This window comes from Rhinolophus hipposideros, assembly GCF_964194185.1.
Source record: "Rhinolophus hipposideros genome assembly, chromosome: 3".
In the NCBI taxonomy this organism is placed as follows: domain Eukaryota; kingdom Metazoa; phylum Chordata; class Mammalia; order Chiroptera; family Rhinolophidae; genus Rhinolophus; species Rhinolophus hipposideros.
In genome coordinates this window covers 89,183,038-89,197,846 of record NC_138049.1, presented here as the reverse complement: position 1 = coordinate 89,197,846, position 14,809 = coordinate 89,183,038, and the positions used below count along the sequence as shown (strand labels likewise).

The 14,809-nt window shown below is 36.4% G+C and overlaps 1 protein-coding gene across 1 annotated transcript in view; it reads right to left on the bottom strand.

Annotated features, from left to right (window-relative positions):
* Positions 1 to 746: 746 nt before the first annotated feature.
* Positions 747 to 14,809, bottom strand: part of PKHD1 (PKHD1 ciliary IPT domain containing fibrocystin/polyductin) — a 442,189-nt gene continuing 428,126 nt past the window's right edge. The window contains exons 67-68 of the mRNA XM_081044785.1: positions 5,051 to 5,509; positions 747 to 3,999 (exon numbers count right to left, since the gene is read on the bottom strand). Of these exons, the coding sequence (XP_080900911.1) occupies positions 5,058 to 5,509 (452 nt within the window). The 3' untranslated portion in view covers positions 747 to 3,999; positions 5,051 to 5,057. The remainder of the gene's footprint in view (positions 4,000 to 5,050; positions 5,510 to 14,809) is intronic.

Below are 14,809 nucleotides of genomic sequence, written 5' to 3'. Positions count from 1 at the left end.
ACTGTAGATAAGCACACAGGATTATTTATTCATCCCCAAATTTAAGAAAATTTTGTAGCACCCAATTTTTCCACCCACTCCCATCATTTGCAACATGAAGTCCACAGTCTCTTGATCTAAGGCTCTATTACAAAAGTTTCAGTCTCTGGAACCTGCTTAATAAATGTACCATGATAGTTACTACCAACAGTCAGCTCTTTGTGTTCAGGGTTATGATACCACTTGGTGTGGGTTTAAAATAAGTTCTTGTGGAGCTGAGCTGGAAGAAGCACACAGTGTGTCACTAATCTGGGGAAGAGAGGGATGCTGTCCTGTGGGCACTTCTTAGTCTATGGGAATTGTGTCAGGTCCACATTTGATTTAGGATGAGCATCTGCTTCTCCAGGAGGCTATTTTAAATTTGGATCTTATTGAGAGATGCTGAGCCCATAGCCATATACACATTTTCTTTACAGACTTTTCACATAGATGGGGCCCTAGGGACACTGTGATAAGAAAGCAGATGTGGTCACACTCTGACTTCTGTCCACCATGGAACATTCCTTTCCTTACTTAAGAGACTTTCTTCACTTTTCCTTTTATTCCTCTTTGGTCTCTCTTTCTGGCCCACTTATTTTCTTTTCTATACTTTCTTTTCCTTCTCTTGTATATTTATCTTAGTCCACCTTGGAGAGCATTTCTTATAAGCATTTCCTACCCCTGGATGAGATCTAAAGGGATTGATAACCTTTGGTCAATCATAACTTGGAGATAATATTTTATTATTTTTTTGTTTTATAGTAATATGTATTTACAAAAATATTGAAACACAAAAAACATAAAATTTGAAGTGGACATATACACGTATTCCCTACTCCATTACTTATAGGTTACTATTGTTTTCAAAAATATATTGCTTATCTCTCCATAATTTTCTATATACAAACTATAGGCAAAAGCATATTACATACATTATTTTGCAATCTGCTTAATATTTTTAGCCTAACAGTATATCTTGAGTAAATTTTTACATCAGACATTCTACTAGATCGCTGTACCATTAAATTGAGGGAAAAAATTTAAACAAGCAGATACAGTTCAGACAAATTTTCAATTTTGCTTTGGATCCTTGTAAGAGTTTGGCAACTAACTGTTCATTATAAAGTGGAGAGAAGAGTGGTATTTCCACATTTGTCAAAAGGAAATTGACTCTCTTTCCTTTTGTTATAACTACTAACTTTGAAATAAAATATATGGTGATAATAATAAATGAGTCATCGTTTTGGGACTGAAATAAAAGAATGTAGAAATGATCAACTATTCAAATTTATCCCTATAAATTCTACAAAGTCCTACACATGCAGTAAATGAATCTTCTGTCTCCAAACAGACCAGACTGATGGGCAGAATCTACTTTTTTCTTGAATTGTTCCAAGTAAAGGAATCCCCAGTCTTTTTTGAAGTCTAAAAATAACCAATGTTAGAAGAATATCTGTAAACAGGAAAAGCTCTGTATTCTATTACTTAAACCTCATTGAAGTTTATAAAAAATGTTTTATCTTTGTTTTTCTTACAAATTACATTTTGAAAACGTGATTTGTCTCTCAAATATATCTGTAATTAGTCACAGTGCTATAGTGTAGGTTGAGATCAACTATTCTACATGTTATAGAATAATTCCTTCTGCTTATAGCTTTTTCAAAATTGACATTGATACATTATAAATTATGGCAACAAAATATGGAATAAATGCATGAATTTTAAATCCCAGAATTAATTAAAATCTTTTACTGTTATTGACATATACAATTTAATAGAAGCTCGATTGAATAATATTTGCATGTGATTTACATTCAATTTTCCCACAATCATTTTTGCATAGAGTTTGCATACATTTCAATGTATAGTAATTTTCTATATTTGCAGTTAGGCTGTTAGACAGAAAGAAGTCATTCAACTAAATAATCATGGAAAGGACTGGACCCCGAGGGAGCTAACGGCCTCTTGGTACTCAGTAATGTCACTGGGCAATAATATGGGCCAGTCTGCTGCAGGACACAACCCTTGTCAGATTGGCTCAGTCTCTCAGTCTGAGAGAGACATGAAGTTCTGTCAAAGTCTTGTACCTTCCTTGAATGCAATCCCCAAAATTCGAGAGATGGTAGAAACTACCCTAGCCCCCTTCATCCTTCTTTCTCAATTTTAACATCCATACATTTTTACAAAAATTTTTTCAATGCTGTTGAATTTTTGTTTGTTTGGTATCTTGGGGGAAAGGAGTCCACCATACATAGTAAATCAGAAATGGGAGGCAGGAAGAGATTCTTTGAAAAAACACAGGAAGAAGATATTTTTTAAAAATTTATTTGAATAAAATATTGTTACTGCTGGAAATATTTACTGAGTTCCCAAATTAATGATCTGAATAGGTTTAGGGTTGGCCTATAGTGGCTTTCCCTAATCCGCTCATCTCCAGACATGAATGAACCAAGAGCTGTTCTCTGCTTTCAGCATTCACTCAATCTTCCCATGTTTTGAGAGGGAAAAAGAGGACTGGCTTAACTATGGTTTGGGGGATTCTGGCCAGATTCTGAAATTCTATGCCACATGCTAGAGACCTACAAGTTACTCTAGATGTTTCCGGTTGTTGTTCAGGCGCAAGGATTCAGTTGTGACTTCAGGTAACCCAAGCTTTGCTTGAGGGATAGGATGAATAGGTCAGTTATGGTTGTTCCTAAACAGAGGGATAGACTCAAGATTCTCTTTCACAAACATCAGTCTTTTTGCACATGGAGGATGGATAAGAAGATAGTAAAGACTGGGGAAAAGGTAAAAAAGAAATAGAAAAAACAGAATTCGTAGCTGACCCTTTGGAAAGGGTAAGATAGAATGAGGATTCATGATTGGCTTCTAGATTTTGGTCTGAGTGCAGGGATGTGGTGCATTGTGTTGGGGAAAGCATGAGGAGGAGTAGGCGTGAAGGCCATGTTAAGTCATGGTAGCTGTGGGATAACCTAGTGGAAGTTCTTAGTAGGTTGCTAAATATATGGTATAGAAGCCAGGAAAGACATCTGGGTTGGAATTCGAAATGGTGAATAAAATCACCAGAGTGAAAAGGAGACTGTGTAGACAAATCCTCAGCTAAGACTGCTACCATTTAATAATACTCAGAAGACTTAACTTCTGAAACGTTTTTGTACAAAAAGATTACAGCTCTTGAGGACTTAATATATGCACTAAAGTAAAAATTGCAAACAAAATTACTACATGGACCAGGAAGCTACAAAAGTGAGATAAAGAACGGGGACTAATTAAACTAGAGAAGGCATAGTCTGCCTAAGCCATTCAAGTTATTTTTTTTTCCTACTGTTATGTTTTTAAACACTGTTAATGTCCAAACAAAGTACATCTACAAAGAGGATATATCCTGCAGGCAGCCACTTTATACCTCCAGAGTAAATTTCAATAGGCCAGATTGCCCATCAATGCCCTCCTTAAACACAAATAGTCTGGATTAAAATCTTTTGAAGTACATCTAATTGTATCTCCCTCAGTATTCAACACAATCACAGAGAAGGTTGCTTATCTCCTTTTAGGACAGCTTTAAGGTTTCAAATATCCACAAGATCCCTAGAAAATGGACAAGGAGGCTGAGAAAGTTACTGCTAACTCATGGCAAGGTGAGACACACTTTTCCATTGATGCCCTGCTGATAGGACTTTCTGCCAGGTACCATCTTTGGGGCTAATTCCACGGCAATGTTATTTACAGTTCTACAATAGAAGTGTGTCTCCTTCCTCTATTCTAATTCAAACATAGGACAGCCCCTAATCTTTCAGACATTGGAAAGTCCTGGTTTACATTTAGGGAAAAATCTGAGAGCAAGTTCTTTCTGGAAAGTCTCCTTACCTCTGCTGTCTTTGTTTTTTTTTTCCCTTGGAGCATAAGGGCTTCCGGATCCAGAGCCGAGGATACACTCAGGCTGCTTAAAGTATCCTTTACTTTGAACACTGATGGGCCCTGTGCAAATATATGAATTAGGTGAAATTGCCATTAGCATCCTTACCCAACTTATCTACACCACTTGACCTTATACTCTGGTCTCTATTAGAGCTTCTAGAACAGCCTAGAGAGGCTGTACATGATGTAATCTCTCCCCTACCTCATTGGGCAACTCTATGAATTATCTTCTCCAAAAAACAGTTCTATGATAAATGAGTTAGCTGATAATCCACTTGGCCACTTGGTTATCTCTGGTCTCCCAATACAGTTTCTTTTATTCCAGTTGTAAATTTAACCCAGTTACTAACAGAAAGAACTATTGAAAGATAACTTTGATGGACAATTTCTTTCCCCAAACTTGCTGTTTTTGTATCTTTGTCCTTTAACTAAAAATCTCAGCAAAGCCTATGAGAATATCAGTTTTCATGTATCAATACTTATCAGTTGCAAACTTGATTTGCTTGCTCTATTGTGGGCTCCCAATAATGATTGAATTTATGCCATGAAATAACATCAGCTTATAAAATACCAGGAAGTTGTCTTGTGATTGGAAGGTAAGTTCTAACATATCTTCTTCTATCAGTCAAATGTTCTTATAAGATAAAGAAATGTTTTGCTGTAACACTGCGGAAATAACTATAGCAGACCGGGCCATTTCATGATCCCTTAATCAGAGAAGCCCAAAGCATTGGGGTTGGCCATCCTAGAGGAAGGTAAATAAAAATCCCTACTGGTATAAATCAGAACTGAACTATTATTAAGACAGTGAAACCAGGAAGATATATAACTGGCTTAAGTTAAAAAACAAGCAAAAAAATTAACAAATATTTGGGAACCTGTTATTTGACTGGTATTGGACTAGGATCCATGATAAATACAAAAGATATATCAGACACTGTTTCAATCTACAAGCATTTATATGCCTATCTTCCATTTTAAAGTTGAAAAATGACAATTCAGAGTGCATATTCTCCCTTCTTAGTGCCCAAACAAGTCAGGCCTCATCTCCCCTGCTCATCTTCCAGAAATATTTTGAACATTCTGACTTTCAGCCCAAATGCCCACACACCCCTTGATCACAGCTGTTCGTGAAGTGCTTCTGGGTGTACTGAATGAAGGCAGAATGTTTCGGTGGCACCACAGGGGGCTTTATTCTCTTGGGAAAGCCGTGTGCTGCCACTGTCCTTGCCCAACCGACTTTGGTCCTGCAATTTCTTCCTTTCTTGTCCAAGGTCTGAACAGAGAAGCAGCTGCTGATCCCGGCCTGCCAGCTGGTATCTGAGCAACTGCTCTTGTGCCTCCTTCCAGTTCCCATTCTCTTGCACGTACACCTGCTGAGCAGGAGACCCCAGAGTACAGGTGTGCCCATGGGACGTGACACAGGTAATACTAGCAGCTGGCATAGCAGCTTCTCGGCTGCCACTCTCCTCTCGGACAGCACGGCGGCTGACCTTCCTTCTGGACACTCCATTTAATGACTCATGAGGGAGCTGGGTCAGCTTTCCCAGAATGACCTTCATCCTCATATCTGTGGAGAAAAACATAGGGGTAGAAATGGCGTTAGCTCTCAATCAGCTAATTACACATGTTGCATATTTAGCATTCCTGAAAAGATAATTGCTAAATCATTCAAGATTGAGTCTAATCAGCTTATCGATTTCCAAATAATTTTGGAAATATTTTTTCCTAAAACAACCCACTGTGTCCCATGCCCAATTTATAATTAATATTAATTATCTAATAAAAGTTTGACGATATTGCTTCCCAGAGAAACACTTTTGTGATGTCTATAAGTCAACAAGGATTTTTCATTGTTAACAAGATAGTATAACAGACCACAGTTAGGCCTGACCAAGTGGGTTAACTAACACTGGTATTGAGAAATGTGAGCTCTAAAAACGAGATTTATCTAATACTTTGGCTTTTATGCCAAATTTACATAAAAATTTGAATAACTTTGATTAAAAAAACACATGAATATAAACGTATGTAGGGATAACACACATATATAAATAAATATGTATCCATATGAGTATGTACATATGTAATTGTGTAATAGTAGAAGGAGCACTGGACTGGAGTCACAAAATTAGAGTTCAAGCTCTCCCCGGTGAATTGGCTCTCTGACTTTCATCTAGTCACTTAGCCTCTCTGGGCTTCAGTCATACAATTTTATATTACCCTCAGGTGCTACTTAACAGTTTCCTAAAATGTATTTCATTTTAACATTCTTGTTTTGTTTTCTTCCCTTGATATTTCATTTACATTTTATTTTTCTAACCAACAGAATTCATATTCAACTCATAAGAGTACAACATGGGTGTTGACCGTGGTAAACATGATCTGGGCAATTATTTTTTTGTCTGATTGTATAAGTTTTATTTTGATTATGCTTGATTCATTTTTTCTAAATGTTTCAGGTGCACAAGACAAAGTAATACTCAGACATTTATCATTTATATCCCTCACACTGTGTGAACCCCCCGGCCCCCAACCACTATCCCTCTGACATCGCACAGACCCATTACATTTCCACTGTCTCTATTCCTAATGCTGTACTCCACTTCTTGTAAGTACACACACACACACACACACACACACACACACACACACACACACACATACAAACTTGTAGTTGACATTCATTATTGTTCAGCTTCAGGTGTACAGTGCAGTGATCAGGCATCTACATTATCCCTGAGGTGGTCTCCCTAATGAGACAAGTGTCCATCAGATACCCTACAGAATCTTTACAACATTATTGATTACGTTCCCCAAATTAATTTTCAAAACCCCGTGGCCATCTTGTGGTTACTGACTGTTTCCAATCCCCTCACCTCCCCTCTTATCCCCACTACCCCTCCCATCTAGCAACCCTCAGTTTTTCCTCTATGTCTCCAAAACTGTTTCTGGTTAGTTCATTCACTTATTATTTTCTTTAGATTCCACATATAAGTGAGATCATATGGTATTTGTCTTTCTCTGTCTGACTTATTTCACTTAACATAATGTTCTCTAGGTCCATCTATGTTGTTGCAAATGGTAAGATTTCTTTCTTCTTTATGGCTGTGTAATACTCCATTGTATAAATGTACCACAGCTTCTTAATACAGTCATCTACCAATGGGAATTTCAGTTGTTTTCCATGTCTTGGCTATTGTGTATAGTGCTGCAATAAACATAGGAGTGCATAAAGTGTTTTGAATTAGAGCTTTGGATTTCTCCAGATAGATACCTAGGAGTGGAATTGCTGCATCATAAGGTAGTTCCATTTTCTGAGTTTTGAGATAACTCCATACTGTTTTCCATAGTGGCTTCACCAATCTGCAATCCTACCAACAGTGCACAAGGGTTCCCTTTTCTCCACATCTGTGCCAGAACTTGTTGTTTGTTGATTTATTGATGATAGCCATTTTGATTGGGGTGAGGTGGTATCTCATTGTGGTTTTTATTTGCATTTCTCTGATGGTGAGTGAGGTTGAGCATATTTTCATATGTCTGTTTGCCATCTGTATGTCCTTTTTAGAAAAATGTCTCTTCATGTCCTCTGCCCATTTTTTAATTGGGTTGTTTGTTTTTTGGAGTTGAGTTGAGTTTTTTATAAATTTGTGATATTAACCCCTTATCAGATATATCATTGGCAAATTTTTTTTCCCATTCAGTAGGATCCCTTTTTGTTTTATTGATGGTTTCCTTTGCTGTGAAAAAAACTTTTTAGTTTGATGTAATCCCACATGTTTATTTTTATCTCTTACTTCCCTTGCCTGAGGGGATATATCAGTAAAAATCTTACTCCGGGTAATGTCTGTGAAGTCTCTTTCTATATTTTCTTCTAGGAATTTTATGGTTTCAGATCTTACATTTAAGTCTTTAAGCCATTTTGAGTTTATTTTTGTATATGGTGTAAGGAGGTTGTCCAGCTTCATTTTTTTTGCATGTGTCTGTCCAGGTTTCCCAGCACCATTTATTGAATAGACTGTCTTTACCTCACCGCTAGCTTCTATTGTCGAAGATTAAATGGCCATATAGGCATTGATTTATTTCTGGACTCTCTATTCTGTTCCATTGATGTATGTGTCTGTTTTTATGCTAATACCATGCTGTTATGATTACTGTAGCCTTGTAGTATAATTTGATGTCAGGTATCGTTATACCTCCCACTTTGTTCTTATTTCTCAAGATGGCTGAGGCTATCCGAGGTCTTTTATGGTCTCATATAAATTTTACGATTATATGTTCTATTTCTGTGAAAAGCGTCATTGGTAGTTTGATAGGAATTGCATTGAATATGTATATTGCCTTAGGCAGTATGGATATTTTAACTATATTAATTAATCCTATCCATGAATACGGTATGTGTTTCCATCTATTTGTATATCCTTTCATTTCTTTCTTCAGTCTTATAATTTTCTGAGTACAGATCTTTTACTTTGGTTAAATTTATTCCCAGGTATTTTATAGTTTTTGAAGCAATTGTAAATGGGATTGTTTTTCTAATTTCTCCTTCTGATGTTTTATTATTAGTATATACAAAAACAACTGATTTCTGAATATTAATTTTGTATCCTGCTACTTTACTAAATTAATCTGTCAGCTCTAATAGTTTCTTGGTAGAGTCTTTAGGGTTCTCTCTATATAGTATCATGTCATCTGCATATAATGACAATTTTACTTCCTCCTTACCAATTTGGATGCCTTTTCTTTCTTTTTCTTTTCTGATTGCTGTGGCTAGAACTTCCAGGACTATGATAAATAGAAGTGGAGAAAGTGGACAACCTTGCCTTGTTCCTGATCTTAAGGGGAATGGTTTTAGCTTTTCCCCATTGAGTATGATGTTAGCTATGGGTTTATCATATATGGCCTGTATTATGTTGAGATATGATCCCTCTATTCCCACTTTCTTAAGGGTTTTTATCATAAATGGCTGCTGTATTTTATCAAATGCTTTTCCTGCATCTATCGATATGATCTGGGCATTTTTGTCCTAATCTGTTCCAATTCTTTGAAGTGTGTATTATATAAGCAATGATACCTGTAACTTTTAAAAGAGTAATCATGCCACATGTAAATGAACTAACTAACCTACTATCATGGTGCTTGAGCAATACATGATGGTGGACTAGATCTATTTAGAGTTTTACTGATGTAACTGAATCACACCTACCCAAACTGTTATTTACGGTATTAAAGATGTGAAGGATGGTTCCTAGAAGCTACATAACATAGCAGCTGAGAATACAGGCTTGGAATCAAACAAATGCAGTTAGATGTGTTGCTTGTTCCCTTACTTGCTGAATAAATGTGCAAATTGTACCTTATCCTCTGTGTGCTTCAATTTCCTCATCTGTAAAACAGTGGAAATAACAGTATCCACCTCATAGGACTGTTTGAAGTTTACATAAGATGAATCATGCAAAGCAGTGCCCAGAGCCTGCGATCCGGAAAAAGACTGGATAAAAAATAACCACCGTAATGCAAATCACTAATGCTCACACAACACTCCACCCTGCCAGACACTGTTCTGAATGCTTTACATCCATTCACTCATTTAATCCTCATAACCGCCGGAGGTTTTGTGATTTGTAGTAATAAATCCTTTTCTGGCACAGAGATCTTAAAATCCTTGGAATCACCTAAGTGAGAGAAGGACTGAAGATGTCTTTTGTTAAGTTAATGAGGTGACTTTTGGACCTCACCTAAGGATGGGAGCTGGTTGCCAAGAGAACCAATCTTGTTATTAAAGGATAGAAACTTTCAGTCCCACCCCTTGACCTCTGAGGAAGAGAGAGGGGCTGGAGGTTAATTCAATTGGCAATGATTCAATCAATCATGTCTACGAAATAAAGTTTCTATAGAAACCCGAAAAGGCAAGGTTCAGAGAGCTTCCTGGTTGGTGAGCTTGTAGAGATGCTGGGAGAGAGGTTCCCGGAGAGGGCATGGACTCTCCAAGCCCCTTCCCCACACGTCCCCTATGCATTTCTTTCATAGGGCTGTTCCCGAGTTTATATCATTTTATAATAAATTGGTAATCTAGTAAGTGAAATGTTCCTGAGAGTTCTGTGAGCTGCGCTAGCAAATTAATTGCCTCTGAGGAGGGAGTCATGGAAACCTCTGATTTATAGCCAATAAGTCAGAAATACAGGCAACAACCTGGACTTGAAACTGGCATCTGAATTCCATGGAGGTGTCATTGCAACCTCCAATCTATAGCCATTTGGTCACAAACACAAGTGATATAATCCGGACTTCCACCTGTCATCAGAAGTTGGTATGAGAAGCGGTGTTATAGGACTAGCCTTCAATCTGTGGAATCTGATGCCATCTCTGGGTGTATCGTGTCCGAACTGAGTTGAAATGTAGGGCACCCAGCTGGTATCTGGAGAATTGTTGGAAATTGAGTCTCAGAACTATTTTGCAACCCCATGAAGCTAGTTCTACTACTGTCCTCACTTTACAGTACTTGCCCTGGGTCACAAAGCTTTGAAATATAGTAGATATGGGATACAAACTTAGCTAGCCTGCCTCAGACGCAATGTACCTAACATGACCACTAAATATGATTCCACAAGTATCTTTTTTTGACTCTGTCTACATTTACATTGATAAAATGTACCATGAATTAATAGCCCTTTTCCTCACACAGAAACATTATACAAAATCACATTAAAATGAATAAGTAATATCAACAAAAAAGATCTTAGGTGTCTAACTTTGGAGTATCTTTTTCCCTGAATTTGTTCATGTTTTGCATGTATAATCCATGCTCACCAGTTTTATTAAATGCTAGCTTAGTTTGATTTGCATTTATTTGTTTGAAAGTTTGAAACATTTCCATTCAGAAGTTTCAAAAGTGCCTCAGATTCAATATCTCAAAAGAATAAACTTATCAAATTTTTTCCAAATCCTGCTCTTTTTTCTTTACCCTATTTCATTCAAGCAATCCCTTTTCAGGTGCTCAAACTGGATTGTAGGAGGAATCATTTTGAGTTTCCAGAGATGCTTAACTGGAGTACCCATCTATTTACTCATTAGTTTATTGATTCACCCATCCATTCATTCATTCATTCGTTCACTATTTACTGAGCACCTACTATTTGTTAGGGCTGGGACTATAGCAACGGACAAAAAATAGTCCTATTATTATGTAGTTTGTGTTCTAGTTGTGCAGACAGACATAAATAAGAAAATGCCTAGAGCCTGTACTAACTGGTCCTGGGATAACAAGCCTTTTAGTATAATGTCCCCTGTTCTCCGGGACTCCAGGAAACAGACCTCTAAGATGATTAATGTTAGAGACTTATGGTAAGTGGTGGAACAGAACTAAGAGCAAAGTGCTTTAGGGTGTGGGGCAGGAAGAAGGCTGGTGTCTAGGGAAGACAGGAAGTGCTTAACCTTGCTTGAGAGGTTAGAAAGGCTTCACAAAGGAGATGACTTCAAAGTTTTAAAGGACAATATGGTGAGGAGACATTGCAATATAGGATACAGCATGTGCAAAGGCAGGGCAGCAAGAAAGAACAAGGCATGTTGGGATCCCCAAAAAGAGCTCCACACAGAGAACCTAGGGTGTGTATATCAATATGGATATGTATGCATGGTTGGGGTTGGTAAAAAGTAATGTAATAATACTATATAAGAGGCCATAAATAAAGAAAGGGGCTTGAAAACCCTACTAAGAATTTTGGAATATATATATTTCACAGAAGGTTGTGTGTGAGTCTCTGAAAGTTTTGAAGTAGAGCAGTGACATATTATTTCTCTGTTGGGAAAAAAATAGCCTTTCTATAATGAAAAAAAAAATAACTGTGAGGGAGTTAGAGAGATTAGTTATGATAAAGAGCAAGATATAAAAATAACAGTAGGCCAGAGTTAAATAGTGGGGGTGCCAAGAAAATGTATACAAGTGGACATTTTGGTCAGTGTTGCTCAAGCAGTAGTTCGCTATAATCAGCAATGTCTGGATGCTGATGGTAACCACTTTGAGCAACTCTTGTAACTGTGGAAGTCAAATGTGACTTGTTATCAGTATGTATTGAGTATTACAATTTTAGTAATTTTCATTTCTTTAAAATGTGTATACATACATTTTTTGGCACCCTCTGTATATTTAATCACTAAGCAGAAAGATTCTAGAGACAGTGGGGACTCTATAACATGAGTAGGGACAAGAAGAAGGCTGATATATAGGGGACATTTATGTATGGGTCATGGACTTCAGTGCTATCCCCATTGATAGGTGAGGAATTGAAAGATAGAAGAGATCTTATAACCTAGGGAAAATGAAACAGAGTGTATTTCTATTGCATCAGAAAAAAAAAACCACACACAAAAAAAACATTGTTTGGTGCCCCTAAAGATAAATCAATTGAAAATAAAAAATATTCCTCTTAGGCTGTATTATCGGTGTCTATAAAACTTCCTGGTGGTTGTAGGTGCTAATGAATTTTTGTTGAATGAGTATGATAAATGACCATAAGGACCTGAATATATCTTACTTCCACTCCCCCCCATAAATTATAACCTTCTTGAAAACTTGGACTTGCTCCCACTCTAAATTTATCTTCTGTAGCAACTATCTCACTATTAACTGAATATTGCTATCAGATACTTTTCTGTTAAGAGCAGTGCTCAAGGAAGTAGGGAGCATTTTCAGACCAGGGAAGTGGCATTTCACAATCACAAAGGCCCTGCTTTCACCTTCTAGCGAGTTCTCATCATGTGTGAGTGTGTGTGTGGTGGGCTTTCACTTGCCCATGTGCTCAGGGCAGTGGTAAGAGAAAAGGTTTTATAATCGGACAAACTATTGAGCCTGTATTTGGGCTTACTAGAAAAGTAATTTAACCTGTGAATTGCAGGGGTTTTGTGTGTGTGTGTGTGTGTTTTTTTTATTAGTAAGATGGGATAACCTACTTTGCTATCTCATAAGGTTGTTATGAAAGCAGATAAGCTAAAACATGGTTTGATACTTTGTAAACTATGAAGGACCTTATGAAGCTCAGTTGTTGTACTGTGGTTGTGTTAGTCTTGTGCTGATGATGAAGGTGATAATGACAATTACTGTAGAAAGAAACAAAGGACCATCCATGGGAGTATTTCATGGAGATGTAATGTAAATATTGGCTTAAACATTACACGCATTGTTTTCAAATAGTGTACTCTTTTCTAACTTCAATATTTTGAACTCCTTTTGGCTGAGTGCTCAAATACATTTCCTTTACAGCATTTTATATTCATACAGAGCTTTAGACTTGGGCTTTATCCTACTATAAACCCAAATGTTTTCATTTTTTCCCTAATTACCTTATGTCCCACCTGTAAGAATTCTTGTAAAACACATGCTTGTCTTGAAATAGTTTTTCCATCCTGTCTTTCAGAACTCTCTGCCTTCTTTTATTCATCTCCTCCAATATCTCACTTCCTTCGAAAAGAACTTAGTAACTCATCACTTTCTCATTATCATAATACATTGCGTGTTGAGGGATTTATCAATTTATTTGTTATAAACAATAAGATATTATAGTTCAATTTAAAAAACAATTTTATTAAATTATAGGTTTGCTAACAATAAAGGAAATCCAAGATTATTCTATGTTAATGACTCCCTTATTATTTGCATCCCAGTATGTGTTGTTTGAAGAGAAAGGCTGACAATAATTTAAAGTAACACACAGCAATTGTAGCAATTATCACATGTTGGGCACTAATATATATACATATATATTATACACATAATATATACATATTACTAATATATACATATATATACATATACATATATACATATATACATATATACATATATATATGTATATATATATATATATATATGTATATATATATATATAATACGCACACACACACGGTGCCAAAAAATATGAATACACATTTTAAGAAAGGGAAACTGTACTAAAATTGTAATACTCAATATATACTGATAACAAAAGATGAATACAGGTCACATTTGACTTCTGCAATTACAAGAGGTGATCAAAGTGGTTACTATCAGCGTCCAGACACTTCTGATTATGGTGAATTACTGTTTGAGCAACATTGACCAAAGTGGCCACTTTTATACATTTTTTTGGCACCTGCGGTGTGTGTATATACACTGTATTTCCTTGAAAATAAAACCTACCCAGAAAATTAGCCCCAGTTAAGATTGCCAGTCAGATGGATCATTTAGTCATTATGACGATGTTCCAGAAGAAAATGACATGACTGTATTTGAATAAATGTAGATTGTTGTACATGAAAAAATAAGATACCCCCTGAAAATATGCCCTAATGTGACTTTTGGAGCAAAAATTAATATAAGACCCAGTCTTATTTTCGGGGAAACATGATATATGTATATATATATATATATATATAATTATATATACACTATATATATATATATATATATATATATATATATTTTTTTTACTCCTTATAACAACCTCCTTATAACAATTTACTCCTTATAACAACCTTTTGAAGTAAGTGTTATTATTATCTCTCTTTTGGAAGGGAGAACATTAAGAAGCACAGAGATTAACTTCCCAAGTCCATGTACAAAGTAGTGACAGATCTTATTTTACAGAATTAAAGAGTTTTGGCTCCAGAGTCTGTCCTCTAAGCACCACATGACACTGTGTAAAGTTAAAGACAACAATATGGAATTAAGGAGACTGTTCTGTTGGGTATGTGCATGGGAGTATGGCATGCATGTGAATGTCATCTTTTATTTCCCTTACAGTGAAAAGAAATTAAGAACTATCCTAAACCCCTGGAAGGTAGGTGGCAACACCAACCTTGACATTTCCCATCCTTGCTTTTCTCACATCTCATC